Genomic DNA, 15,559 nt, shown 5'->3' with positions numbered 1-15,559 from the left:
CAGGTATATTTTGATAAGCTAAATCAATAGTAACATTAGAAAATAATTTCGCATTTGAATGCAACTTTTTTATTAAAAAAATTAATAAAAGTTATTAAATTGCAATTTTTTTTTCTTTTATTTATGGGTTTAATTAGAAACAGGGGGGGTAAAGAATCTTAAACTCTTCATATCAAAGATTAAGTTAGTTGGCATATCTGAGACGTTTAAGTTTAGGTGGTTGTTTCGGTACATACAAAACGTGAACAAATAATAAAATAACATATGGATTATATTTTTTACGTTAGCACTTAATTTTTTTAAAGAAATATATATCATATTATTACTTTTATTAAAATACTTATAATTTAATAAAAATAATTTTTTTAAATATTATTTTTTATGTTAGACTTAATTTGAACTAATTTGTCCACGTTTGTTATTCTGAAAGACTTTATTGGTACTTATTTCTTTAGGACTAATTTGTTCGAAATGTAAATTTTCAGGATTTATTTATCACTTTGCTCTAAATCAAAAACACATTTGATTATTCATCCACAATAAAAAAATTGCTTTAATCTTATTAATGCTTCTCCATGAACTCTAATCTCTCATAGTCATTCGTACCAAAAAAACAAACGAATAATTGACCATTTGTACCCATGATAGTTCAGAACGCTGACAAATGTATCCATCATAGAAGGAAACTGACTTTGTAACCATGAGAGATGGGCTCCGTGTGACAAAAATAGCCTGGCTTGGATTGGCACCTGCTTCGGGTTTGTATAATCCTACATGGCAATCCGAACCTCCCAAAGCTCAATCCACGTGGAATTTAACATTAAAAAATTTAACATTGAAGAGAAATTTGCGGGACGTTGACTATGCCCTAGCAGAGAGCGTCCTTTTGTTTCCTAGCCGGAGAAGACGCCGGGAACACTCCGAAACCATCACCCTGAAGCTACGGCTTTCAACGTTGTCATTCGGAAGTTGGAAAAGGCATTTGGAGCAGTACAGAGCCATCAAAACGAGAACGTGGTAGAGGAACTTGCAAGGAATAGGCAGCGGAGCTCGAACCCTGGGACTTCGTCGCCGACGGTGTAGAGGTCACCCCCTTTGCTCGGCAGAGAGCTGAGGTATGTCATTGCCAGTGTTAATTTATTTCAAATGTCACTGAGACTAGTTGGATAGATTACATTACCATATGAAATCGTGGTTGAGAGTTGCTAAATTAGTTGATTAATTGATTTAGGGTTTCTGTTAGGGTGCTGAAGTAGTTGATTATGGTTTGTGTTAGGTGTAGTAACATGCACTATTATCTTAGAATGTGTTGGTTTATTTCAGTTTCAGGAATGGCCACCATCCATATAACACTGTGTATTAATCATAGAGGACGGTTTGAGAGAGGGCCGTCTGGGAAGCTTACTTATGTTGATGGTGAAGTCACAGAGATAGAGAGGGTTAATGTTGATACCTTGAATGATTTTTTCGTATCTGATTTGGTGAAGGATATAGGATATACATCTGTTTCTAAATTTTTCTGGCTGGAACCTGGGAAAGGGCTTGATGATGGGTTGAGGGACCTCAAGGTTGACATGGATATAGTTAGGATGTATGAGGCAGCTGTGAAGAACAGTAATAGAGTAAATGTATATACAGAGCATCCGGTGGATGAGCCCGTGTTAGTAGAGGAGAACAACATGACTCCATCAAAGAGGAGAGTAAAGCGGTGTGCTAAAAAGGTTCCAACTCCGAAAAACAGTCCCAAAAGAAGGTTGATAGTAGTGGAAGATGAGGATGATGCTGATATTGTAAGTAATCTGCATGTTGGGATGGATGACCGAAAAAGGAGTGAGGCCCAGAGCAGGGAAGAGGCCTATGAAGCACATACACAGGCTGATTTGGATGCCCAAAAAGAGGACAATATCACTATGGAAGAGGAGACAGCAGACCCACAACTCTCAGGATCTGTTGAGGCAGGAAAGGTTTCTCAGCCTCCCCCAACGCCTGGCATACCAGATAAACCACCATCAAGTCAGTCCCAACCTTCCCAGCCACCTATTGAACAAGATCAGCAACCAACACACACTGCTTGTTCAGACTCAGTCCCTGCTTCTGAACCCAATGTCTCTGCACCTCTTGAACCAGAACAACTAACCCAATACACCCCTCATCCATATGGGAATCCACTCTCACAATCAATCCCTCAGACAGTCCCACCCTCTGACACCAATAGGACTCCCCAGAATGATCAGAGCAATCCTTCAGAGGAGGTTCAGGGAAGGCCAAAGGTGAATAAGAGGAGATCAACTAGGAGGCCCCCCTACAGGCCAGTCTTTCATTCCAAACCCCGATCCAGACAAGCCTCCAACCTTCTACGTCCCCGTTGATGATGATGATTTCTCTGATGAAAATCCTAGTCATCATTGCTATGAATCAGAGGAATTGCATAACATAGCAAGTGACGACGATACCGAACAAACTCCAGTTTTTCCTCAGAGCAATCCTGATGCTCCAGTTAACCAGGTTCGGTTGGAGGTTGGGATGGAGTTTGAAACTCTAAGCCACTTCAGAAAGGCTGTCAGAAAGTTTAATATCAATATTGGAAGGAGCATATTCTTTGCTCGATGTGATTCTACAAGATCGAAGGCTATATGCTATGATGAGGAGTGTCCTTGGCAAATATACTGTGCCAAGAGAACATTTCCAGCAAGTTTTCAGGTAAAGACATTCGTAAATGAACATACATGTAGTAGGGACAATCGATGTAAGTCAGCAGATGGAAAGTGGGTCATAGATGAGTTGGAGGAGAGGATTCGAGTGCAGCCAAACTTGACAGTTAGAGAGGCTGACCAATACTTCAGATCCGAGTATGATGTACTAATTAATGAAAGGAAAATTTATAGAGCTATGAAGAAAGCAAAAGAGCGGATTGAAGGTTCTGAGATTGCACAATATGCACGACTTCGTGATTATGGTAACCAGATACTGAAGACTAATCCAGGTTCGACAGTAAGGATCCAAACAAATCCCATGCCTGATTCAAATCCAGTTTTTCTGAGAATCTATGTTTGCTTTGAAGCGTGCAAGAAGGGGTTTGTGGGAGGATGTCGACCTTTTATAGGTTTGGATGGGACCTTCATAAGAGGATACTATGGGGGGCAGTTGCTGACTGCAATAGGATAGGACGCAAATAATCATATCTATCCTATTGCCTACGCAGTTGTCGAATCAGAGAACAAAGAAAGTTGGAAGTGGTTTCTGGAGATACTCCAGGAGGATGTGGGAGATTTTCAAGCTAATGGGTTTAACTTCATGTCAGATATGCAAAAGGTACTTGTGCAGATTTACTTATAAGAATGTATGGCTGATTCATGTGTTTAGTGACTTTGATGTTTTCTCTTAAATATGTATAATAAGGTATGGCTGATTATTTGTTTTGTGTCTGGTTTAGGTATGTATTAGAAATTATATGTTTTCTCATTGCTTAATCATTAGTAGCCTAATGCTGAAAATTGTATCGGAATGAGAACCCTATTGATGTGTTTGGATTGTTGGACTAGCTAAATAGTGAATGAGACATATGAATTATTATTGGAATCTGGTTTAGTTTTACTTATGTATGGTTTGTGCTGAGACATATAAACAACTCTGTTTTGTTTTGAGACTGATATTGGAGTGCTGGGAAATTGTCTAGCTAAATACTTAAATCTGTTTCTGGTTTGTTTGAAATCTGAGCACTGTTTACTTAAATGAATTACTATAGGGACTAATCCCAGCCATACAAGAGATTTACCCAAATGCCAACCACAGATTCTGTGCAATGCATATATGGCAAAACTTTCGCAAGAAATGGAGTGACTTACAGCTGAAAATGTGCATGTGGTCTTGTGCCAAGGCAACCACAATACAAGACTTCAATGCTGCCATGGAGAGACTGAAAAGCATCAATGCTGGGGCTTGGGAGTACCTGCATAAGATTAGTTCTAAACAATGGAGCAGAGCTCATTTCAGTGAATACCCTAAGTTGGACAACTACACCAACAACAACTGCGAGGTGTTTAATGCTAAGGTTAAGAAGATGACGGGGTAAGCCGATCATTACAATGTTGGAGGAAGTCAGGTGCTACGTAATGAAGATTATGGCTAGGAACAAAAAAGCTTTGGTTGGGTACAACGGAAGACTAGCACCAACCCAACAGAGCAGATTAGAGAGGGAAAAGCGAGAGAGCAACAAATGGATGCCTCTGCCTACTGGAGATGACGCAGGGAATGTGTATGAGGTGCATTGTTTGCCAACGAAGGTAAGTGTGGATCTTGGCAAAGGTACATGCAGCTGTCGACTATGGCAAATCACAGGTTTACCATGTAGACATGCCTGTGCTGCACTGGCTTACCAGAACAGGAGGCCAGAAGAATATGCCCACAACTGGCTCACCATGGGTGCATACAACGCAGCCTATCAGATTACTATGCGTCCAGTTCCAAGCCAGGAGTACTGGGAGCACGATGTTGATACCCTCCCCATTCTGCCACCACGGTATAGAAAACCAATTGGTCGACCTACACTCAAGAGAGACAAGAGAAATGATGGCCCTAAGGAGAAGAGTGACCCTCATAGAACATCGAGGAGGATTGGGACTATTATCTGCAAGTATTGCCTCCAGGTATGGTTAACCAATTATAGTTGATATTTTGTCCTGTTCTATAGTTATTGATAAATGTGATAACTAGTTCAAATTATGACTAATACGTTTATCATTAGGCTGGTCACAATAAGAGAAGTTGTAAAAAGCGGAAGGAAGCTGTAGGTGAAGGGAGTTCTGCCCCACAAGCACCAGCAGATGATGAGGATGAGGATTTACTGGCTGAAATGTACTATGATGAGACCTTAGAATCTGCACAGGCTGAACAGGAGGCCACTGAAGAAAGAAACGAATCTGCAAGAACCAACACTCAACAAGTAAGTGCATCGTTTTAGTCATTTAACTAAGCTGCCTAGCAAACCTTGTGTGATAATAACTGACTTGTTCTATGGTTTGCAGCAGCCTCACCCAATGCCTCCCCCACCAACTGCATAACCACAGCCACAGCCAACCAATGCAACAACCAGAAAACAGGTTAAAAGGAGAAGTGTTAAACGCCCGCCTCCGACCGGACAAAGACAGCAGCCAAGTACACCAGCTACCAACCAGCCAGCAACAACTCCCTCCACACACAACTCTCAAACTACACCACATCCACTACAAGGTGCTAGTGCAGGAACAAGCACCCGGTTCATGCAGTTCATACCCACACCTGGAGTTGTGACTCCAACAGCTACAGGTCCAGGCACATCTGATAGAGGGAGAGGTCAAGGTAGAGGTCGAGACAGGATACGGGGATCAAGCGGAGGAAAAAATGGTTTATCAAGCGGGAGCAGTAACTCGACCCCAATATCATAGACTAATACTGCAAAATTTGGAATCTGGCTTTTTGTTGTTTTTAGGTTACACTTGTGAGATACATAACTCTTATGTTTTTCTGATGGATTTTCATCCTATTGCTTAGTTCTGACTTAGTAAGGCTTTTTTTGAGGGTGTAAATTCAGTGGCCAGTACTTGGCTTTTTTTTGTCTAATATCAGAATGTTTGGAACCTCCAGCATCCATATATATATATAATGAACAATTTACTTGTTAAGGCAATTATATACTTGCCATCTTTTGCCTCTTTTTGATATCACTATTGTTATTGTTACAACATTTTCGTCTTCCAATTAGTTCCTTACTCATATATTGAACAGCAAAATTATCAGGTTGCTAATTTCCAACTTACTGTTTGATCCTTAATGTTATCAGAATCATTTTAGATTGCAGCAACAAGTTCAAACATTGTGTATCTACATCAATGTATCACATAAAAAGCAAACCAGTATAGATTAGGAACAATCCATATCATTCAAAAATTTTAACTATGACAGAACAAAGACCTCTCTTTTTACAAGTCTTATGATTTCATAACCAAATACAACTCACAAAACAGACAAAATGCTACCCCCAGTGCAACAGTAATAATCATCACTCTAATTCCCCTAATTTCACCCCTAATTTCAACCCTAAATTTGTCTATCTTCTTAGCCATAATTGAGGATGCTTGCAGATTTCCCCCCTGAATTCAGAGTCAATCCATCATCAGGTGTTGCATAACAATGCTCGAACTTCCTCTTTGCTAAACATCTTGCCACGCCCTCCCATCCTTGTTCGAGTTCATCCACCCAAACAAATTATCTGCAATCTCTTGTCTAAGAGAAAAAAAATCCCAAATTTGTCAACTAAAACTCAGAAATCATTGTCTAACCTCAACAACAACAGCAGCTGTCCCTTACCGCCCATAGAGGACATCTGATGAACCATCTGTTAGGGTTCGTAATCGTTCCAGACTCCATCAACACAACATCTCTCCCACAGAAACATTTGCCGTCGAGCTTCTTCTCCTTCATCTTCTTCGAACTTGAAGAACTGCTGCGAGTTCCAAAATTTCCATCTGAGTTAAATCTGCGTGATGACATCGCTGGGGTTCTGAGATCACTCTGGGTTATGGTTCGAATTGCAACAAAATTTCAGATATGGGGTTATGTTTCGAATTGGGGAAGAGAGCTTGCTAGGGTTTTCATTTCAACCATTACCTACGTATACAACGTTCAGATCCACGTGGATTGGGCTTTGGGAGGTTCGGATTGCCATGTAGGATTATACAAACCCGAAGCAGGTGCCAATCCAAGCCAGGCTATTTTTGTCACACGGAGCCCATCTCTCATGGTTACAAAGTCAGTTTCCTTCTATGATGGGTACATTTGTCAGCGTTCTGAACTATCATGGGTACAAATGGTCAATTATTCAAAAACAAACACATCTGAAAAACTGAAAAATATCAAAGCAGCTCTTCATCTTTCTAGTTTTCTTACCCCACCTTGTCACTCTCAATCTCTCATTCTCAAGTCGCAAACTCAAACTCTCTCATCTTTCTCACTGCCACTAAAGTCTCTCTCGGTCTCACTTGAGTCTCTTCTCCTTCATGTTCGTCCGCGTCTCGTCGCCGGCATTTCAATGTCTCACGACCTTCTATGGGCTCTTCGTCGCCGGCGACAGAAGCAACTCTTCGGATTGTCGTCGCTCATTGTCTTCTGGTTTTGGGTTCTCGCTGTCGTCGAGTTGCCGTGGATCATGGCCATCGTGGGGTCGTCGCTCTTCATCGCTCCACGTCTTCTGGTTTCGGGTCCTCACAGTTGCCGTGGACCGTCGACCGTTGATGAGTTCCTGCATCATCGCTTACATTATTCTGTCTTTTCAGATTCCCCTTCTTTCTATATTTTATAGAATATAAATTTTGTTCTTCTAATTTTATCTATCATGGTGCAGCTAACATAGTGCTTCATTTCTCACTTGATTATTGATTATTTATTATGTAGGTGTACTATAAAATGAAAAATTAGATTTTTACTTGTCAAAGTAGACTTTAGATTTTTCACAATTTTTCTATGTTTATTTACTCATACATGTGCTTTTAATTTATTAATCTTTGTGCATATGTTGACTATGAACAAGATTGTACTATGGTTTATGTTTTTGTGATTCAGATGAAAAAGAATGTTATTGTTTGATTTAAAAATTTTAACTATAAAATCTTATCGAAATTGACACTAATGAATTTGGTTATGAACTAAGACAACATTAATAAAATATAATGCAAGGTTAAAGTCCTAAACCTAGAATGCTTTTAGTTCAAAGAAGTAACTTTTTTTTACTTTTGACTTATGAAAAGTAGTAGTATTAATGTCTGGTGCAATTTTCAATACCAAATTGCAACTTTCTAAGAAGCTATTTAGGAGTTTATAGAAAAATTAAAAAAAATGACTTCTCTCATAATACTTCTACTTTTCATCACATTTCTATAAAATAAGTATTTTTAGAGTTAAAAATCCAAACACAAAATAACTTATTTATAAGTTACTTTTAACAGATTCATTTATTGTTTAAGTTATTTTATCAAAAGGAGCTTAATTAAGTTGGTTACCCAAACTGGGCCTAAGTCAAGCTGCTGCATAATTAGTTTTGCTTTCAAACAAATAGTTGCACATTTATCAAACAAGTAGCGCAAATCTAAAAGTCAAATGGTTTAGTTTCTTTTAATTTGATGACTGAATGTTGCTGTATCTATATTTGGATATTATGAATTAGATTTTGTAGTACTTTTTTGTTGATTAGAGAGAATGAATTTAGGAAGGGTTTGATTTTCTTCTTCTTAATAGAGTTGGATTTATTTTCTTGATTTGAGTAATTAATAATTAATTAAGTTGTACTGCATTTGCAGCCTATAACTAAAAAAAATGGCAATCTGAAGACATGTTTTTTCATGTTCTCTTCAAGATTATCATGAAAACTTTTTTTGTTTTGAATAAATGATTCAAAGTAGAACTTTTCTATTTCGAATAAACAATTATGCGTCTTATCTCATTCCAAGATTCTCCCCATTTTCCTGCATTCCCATATTCTAGGGTTCACTTTCGATTTCCAATTCCAATATGCCGTTCTCCCATTCTCATTCTTTCATTTTAAAACACGTCCAATTTCTTAATTTATGTTTCCATCTTCTAATTCTTTCAGAGTTGAAAAAAAATGTCGGCATTTTTATCCATCGCAAAAGCACTTCACTCCTTAGCGTCATGCAGAAATGACATCGCTCAACAGCAACAACTTCGACAGCTGTTGGTGCCTTACCTCCATCACTGGCAGTGCCACCAATCAGATTCAATTTCTTGGATGCTGCATTGTCGATTTTCCGTTTACAAGAATTTTGACTAACAGCAATGTTACGGTCCAAATGAGGTACTTTTTTTGGAGAGTCCGTTCTACTCAAATATCTCAAAAAAATGGTTTAATAGAGAGAAGAGAGAGGTTCCAAATAGATGAAGATGACGTTCAAAAGGCGCTGAGGATAAGTAATATATACAAGCGTCGTTTGCATTTATTTAAAAAAATCGGTAAATAAAAAAATAAGATATTTATTTAAAAAAATCCTTCATTATGAATATGTTCATCAAAACAGAATATTGAAATTAAGAGTAAATGTCCAAAATGGTCCCTGAATTTTAAATCGTTATTCAATTTAGTCCTTAATTTTTAAAAATGACCAACTAAATCCCTGAATTAAAAAACGTGCATCTCCGTAGTCCCTCACAGAAGTGCCGTCTTGCTGATGTGGAACGTGAACTGCCATGTGGACATTCCATTAAGCGACGTCGTTGAAGGAGAGGATGCCCTAAGTGTGTGAAACGACGTCATTCAACGTCTTCTCCCCTTTGAATAAACAACTCTTGTTGGTCCCCCTTCCACTTCAACGTTTCCTACCAAAACTTCAGAAAAGCTTTCTCTTCTTCTCTATCCGTTCGTTCTCCCATACTTCCCACTCACATTTTCTTGCTGAGGATCATCCTTAGAATCCGTTCTCTCCGGTCAGTGAAGGAGTTATCGACGAAGCATCACCTTCACACATTGCCGACGGTGAGAGGTAACAGTTCATGTTGGTCATTCTCTTCCATTTTTTGTATTTCATTGAGGGTTCTTGATACTTATGTGTGAATGCGTTGTTGTATACGTAAGTGAGTAGTTTAGAATGTTGTGGTTGTTAATGGCGCAAATGTTAGGGTTTAGGATTTCTAATATGAAACTTGTAACCACATAAATCATAATTTGGTTTAAGTTATAGTCAATAGGAAGTAAATATATGCTTTCTTATTACAAATAGAGTGTTGATTTCTAGTTCTTTGCAATATGGTTGTTTGACAAAATGATTAATGCTGTCTGTTTTGTGCATTGTGCTGTAAACTTCAGATGCCTGATCGATTGAAACTTGTTTTTCACCATGGTGGAAAGTTTGAGACAGATCCTAGTGAAAATTTTATCTACACATCTGACTTGTATGATGAATGGGTTGGAGTCGATGAAGACTATCTTGACGTGTTTGCGATAACAGGTTATTATAGAGAATTGGGGTATGATAAGGTTGAAGCATGTTGGTTTTTGGACCCTGAAGATGGGTTGAAGTTTGGTCTTAGGAGATTGCAAGTGGACCAGGACCTTATTAGTATGATCAAGCACTGCCATGAGAATAACATCATCCACATCTATTTTGAGCACGGACCTTCGGTTCCTGATATAATTAATGTAATGGAGTAGTCTGACGAGGATCATGCCATAGGCCATAAAGTTGGAATGGAAGACATGGAAGAAGATAGAGTAGAAGGTGTTGAAGCTGTGAAGAAAGCCAGCACAATATTAAGTCAACTTGAAGAACCAATTACCTTTATCCCAGTTGAACTGAAATCCACTGCACCAAGCCCACTGTCCCCTACCCACTGCCCCATGTCCACTGCCCCCCAGCCCACTGCCTCCAAGCCCATTGCTCCCAAGCCCACTGTCCCCCAGCCCACTGCCTCCAAGCCCATTGTTCCCAAGCCCACTGTCCCCCAGCCCACTCCATCCAAGCCCATTCCACCAAAATCCACTGCCCTCAATTTTAATGTCCATAAATCTTGTTCACAAGCGAAGTCCCCTAAATCTCTATCCCAACTAAACCCCATTACATCTAAACTCATATCTTAGAAAGTCTGCTCTCAACCTACTCCCTCAACCAACAATGCACAAATCAAGAAATCCAGTGTATCAAAGAAACAATCCAAGCCTATTAACTTTAAATTCAACACATCTACAAAAATGCATAGAAGGTATATCACAAGATCACAAGGCTGGAGGAAACAAGCAAGCAAGGAGCCAATTCACTTGATTGTTGATAGCTCATCTGATTCTTATGAGTCTGTAAAAGACAGTTTATACAAGCCACACATGCCACTTGATTGTGTGGACTCAAGCAGTGACAACGATGATGATGTTGGTCCTACCAGCCATAGGAGAAAAAGGAAGATTGGCAATGACAATGATAAAGGCAAGAAAAAGGCTATTAATGATGAAGATATTTTTCATCAACTTTCAATGGATGCATCTGATTATGAGAATGAGGTAGATGATGATGAGAAAGAAGAAAACTTGCAATGTATGTAAAGTATATTTTTTTATTATAATTAATGTGAATATGTATTGATTTTATTCTTTTTCTGATGATAGTTGAAAATCTGATGAACTGAAGACTCCACCAGACTCTGAGGATGATGCAGACCCAACTGTGACTCCCATCTTCAATGATGTTGCCAAGTTTGGACATGTGAGGTTAGAGCTAGGTATGGAGTTTGCCACTAAGGATGCTTTTAAGAAAGGGGTTAGAAATTATACATTGCAAGAGGGTAGGGGTGTTAGGTACAAGAAAAATGACACTACTAGATGTAGGATGGTATGCAAGAATGAAGATTGTCCCTGGATGGTGTTTTGTTCTTATAGCAAACCAAATAGATATTGGCAGATTAAGACCTTTAATGATGATCATACATGTGAGAGAACTTTCAAGAATAGATGTGCAACTAGGTCTTGGGTAACTGATGTACTTGTTAAGAAGGTTAGGAAGCTCCCAACATTTAGACACTGTGAGTTTTTTAATTACTTTAAAGCAAAAACTGGAATACAATTGTCTAGGACTACAATTACAAGAGCTTTGGGTGATGCAAGGAAAATAGTGAGGGGTGATGAAGTTGCAGAATATGCTAAACTCAGAGATTATGCAGAGGAGCTATTGAGATCTAATCCGGGTTCAACTATCAAGTTAGGTGTTAGTCCGATGCCTAACGGAGAAGGTGTATTTGAAAGATTTTATGTCTGTTTTCATGGATGCAAGAAAGGTTTTGTGGGTGGCTGTAGACCCTTGGTAGGACTTGATGGGGCTTTTTTGAAGACCTATTATAGAGGTTGGCTGCTGTGCGCCATGAGTCAGGACGCGAATAATCATGTGTATCCAATTGTATGGACAATTGTTCATGTTGAGAACAAAGACAACTGGAAATTTTTCTTGGAGCTCTTGCATAAAGACATTGGAGATCAGACAGAGCACGGTTGATGCTTCATCTCTGACATGCAAAAGGTAACCTATATGCTTCAATTAGAGGCACGTTATATGATTTTAAGGACCATTTTGAATTAATGAACACAATTCGAAGGACTATTTTATATTAATAATTGATTCCAAACAAATTAATTCATTTTAAATTCAATTCATTTCAAATAGCATTGTACTAGCCTTGCTGGATTTGTACTAGCCTTGTTGGATTTGTATAGTATAGAAACTTGGTTAGAAACTTGATTAGCCTTGCTGGATTTTTTATGCTTTCAACTTCATTTAGTATACTATTGTTATTCCAATTGCAAAATTTAGGAATTCTTAAGCGCATAACTTCAAATTAGCCCCTGTTTTTCAATTTATTATTATATAACTGGTAAAACTCAAGAATTTGTTATTTGCTCAGGTTTTTTAGTGACTATTTTGTTATCTTGTAGGGTCTGATCCCAGCATTGCGTGAGGTTATGCCAGGTGCGCATCACCGCTTCTGTGTGTGGCACCTTTGGCAAAACTTTCAGAAACAATGGAAGGACTCACACTTGAAGAGTTTGCTTTGAAAGTGTGTTAGAGTAATGACTGTCCAAGAAATCAACGGGCATATGCAGTCTATAAAGAGGGTGAATGAGAAGGCGTGGACATATTTAGACAAGTTTCCTAGGCAGGCATGGACCAGGACTCATTACAAGGACTTTCCAAAGGTTGACAATGTGTGTAACAACATGTGTGAGGTGTTCAACACTGCCACCAAACCATACAAATGCAAGCCCGTCTTGACTTTACTGGAGGAGGTTAGGAGGTATGCCATGACTAGTATGGAAAGGAATAAACTAAAATTCTCTAGTCATGTGGGACACTTACCTCCGATTCAACAAAGTATACTTGCGAAGGAGAGATATTACAGCAGGTATCATACACCAATGTGGTCTGGAGATGCAGCTGAAGTCATGTTTGAAGTGCATGGTAAACCACATAATGTGGTGGTTGATTTGGGAAACCAAACATGTAGCTGCAGGCCTTGGCAGTTATCGGGTAATTAATATTTTATTTTATTTTTTTGTGTAATTGTACGGTAGTATATCTATCAACACACTTAGTTACTCAAATTTATTATTTTCTAGGGTTATCTTGTCGTCATGCAATAGCTGTAATTTCAGTCATGAATGGTAGACCCGAGAATTATGTCCATGCATGGCTAACAATGAGCTCATACAACAAGACATATGAATACCATATCAACCCGGTAAGAGGCCAATAGTTGTGGAAAACTTCACAATACCTCCATTGCTTACCACCTGTAAGGAGCAAATCCCGTGGCAGGCTATCACATTATGCAAGAAAAAAAGATGCACATGAGACACCTGTTCGGGGTAGCCAAGAGCGCACTGCAATAAAATTGAAGAGAAAATATGGCAAATTTACCTGTGGGACATGTGGAGATGTTGGTCACACAACAAAGAGTTGTAAAATAGCAAAAAAACAAAAGGCTGATGAGCTAGCAGCTGCTACAAAGGCTGCTGAAGATGCTGCAAATGAGGATGACGCTGGTGCTAAAGGTGACGAAAGTGAGGTTGTTAGTGCAGAATGTGAGATTGGTGCTGAAGGAGGACAAACTGAAACTCAAACAGAAGTTGCTGCTGAAGGGGTCTAGGAGCTGAACAAGAACCTGCAACTCAGGTAATAATAGTATTAAAAACATTAATCAAAATTAGAGCTTGAGTTAATCAAATTGGAAACAAATCCATTTTCTTGTTAACTTGAGAGGATATGTTTTTGGTCAACTAATATGATTCTTGACAGTGTCATCATCCATATAATGACACTTTTTATTGTTGTTATTGCTATCACAGGCTGCAAAGACTACAAAGAATGTCAAGAAAGGGCTTCTGAGAACTAAAAGTGAGAGGCGCAACAAACTCCCTGTCAAGAGAACAACTTCATCCACTGCTGCGACTGCTCCACATCTAACTGAGATTTCAAGAGAGACTATTCGGGGAGCTAGTGCAGCAACCTCTAAAAAACTGGCCTCCTTCTTGAAATTTGTTCCAACTCCAGGATTCAATCCACCGAGAAAAAATGTCTAACTAGCACAAAGTGTAGTGGCTTTTTGAGTTCATGTTGTTGTAGTTGAATGCTATGGTTAAACAATGTGCCTTTTTGTAATGTAACCTTTGAAACCTGTATGCATGACCTTTGAATGTTGTTATGGCCTATGATGTTTTGGGTTGTGATAGTATGTTATGCACAATGTGCTTTAGCACAAACAACACTTGTTCTATGTTCCAGAATTAGTTATGTTATGTTAAATTAATTTCATATTAGCTTTGTTGCATGTTTTGATTTATCTCTTTTTGGTTTAATTGAACACAATTTTAATAGAACAAGTGCAGCATCAAGAATTGAACTCATGTAAAATTAGTGTTTTATTTCATTCCATCTTCATCAAGACATTACATACCACTTAAGAAATTTAAAATTTCATAACATAATCATCATTTGTTGAATATAAACCCCAACAAGCTAAAATCTAAACACACACCAAAAGTAACTATAAAAGCCAGCAGCACCATTGTCATCATCTTCACGGTCTTAATATCACTCTCCAAGGTTGTCATCCTCCAATTTAACTCATGCAAAATTTATTGTGAGATGGGTGTTGCACAAACTGGTTCTTTACATTCATCAGCCCAGCAAAAAAATTACAATGGATTCCATACAGTAGAGTAAAAAACACAGGTGAATCCAAACTCAAAGTGAAACCATCTTAACATTTTCTTCACAGCCATAATCTTACCTCATAGTTCAGACAACCATAAAATGGTCTATCAGAATTTTCTGCCGTCGTTGAGTACTTCATCACCGTTCGAAGCCCGCAATTGCAGAAAACGGCATTCTTACCTCCCCTACTACGCATTCCTTTGTTGCCATAAGGTCTGCCTGCAGAGTTGTTCCTACTTGAGCTACTTTGACTTCTTTCGTCACCACCCATCATCACTCACGCAGACGAGAAATCAATTTGGGTTTTAGGACGAAGAAGAGAGGTCTAAGAAGAGAAGGACACAGCATACAATTTGAAGAAAAAAAGACAATTAGAATTTTATAATTGAAATGGACTAATTTGGGTATTATTAGGCAATTTCAGATATCAATTTGAATCAAATTCAATCTTGATATACATCAGCATACAACTGGAATGTCCACATAGCAATTTACGTTCCACATCAGCAACGTTTAGACGGTCTGTGAGGGATTAACAGAGATACACATTTTTAAATTTCAAAAATTTAGTTGGCCATTTTAAAAAATCAAAAACTAAATTGAATAACGATTTAAAATTTATGGACCATTTTAGACATTTACTTTTGAAGTTAATGTGAAAAAAATCCTAATTTCCCACCCCAGAACCCTCGGCGCCCCCTCCCCAACCTCATTCACCCATCACTCACTCATCAGTCATCACCGATTTTCTCTCCTCCCTAACTCACTCACTCCGCCGGTCAGCCAACGGAGGTCGCCTCTCCTTCCTCCGTCTTGGCCTCGCC

General features: G+C 38.6%; 2 protein-coding genes across 2 annotated transcripts in view; both read left to right on the top strand.

Annotated features, from left to right (window-relative positions):
* LOC107624989 (coenzyme Q-binding protein COQ10 homolog, mitochondrial) overlaps nt 1-15,559 on the top strand; it is a 24,101-nt gene that overhangs the window by 5,104 nt on the left and 3,438 nt on the right. The gene's annotated exons all lie outside the window — the stretch shown is intronic.
* LOC107626893 lies at nt 10,733-12,020 on the top strand. Its single transcript, XM_016329787.1, has 2 exons — nt 10,733-11,069; nt 11,173-12,020. The coding sequence occupies exons 1-2, from the start codon at nt 10,733-10,735 to the stop codon at nt 12,018-12,020; spliced, it is 1,185 nt and encodes a 394-aa protein (XP_016185273.1).

This window comes from Arachis ipaensis, chromosome B02, assembly GCF_000816755.2.
Source record: "Arachis ipaensis cultivar K30076 chromosome B02, Araip1.1, whole genome shotgun sequence".
Classification (NCBI taxonomy): Eukaryota; Viridiplantae; Streptophyta; class Magnoliopsida; order Fabales; family Fabaceae; genus Arachis; species Arachis ipaensis.
Note: the sequence above shows the minus strand (reverse complement) of the source record. Positions and strands in the feature narration are given on the sequence as shown.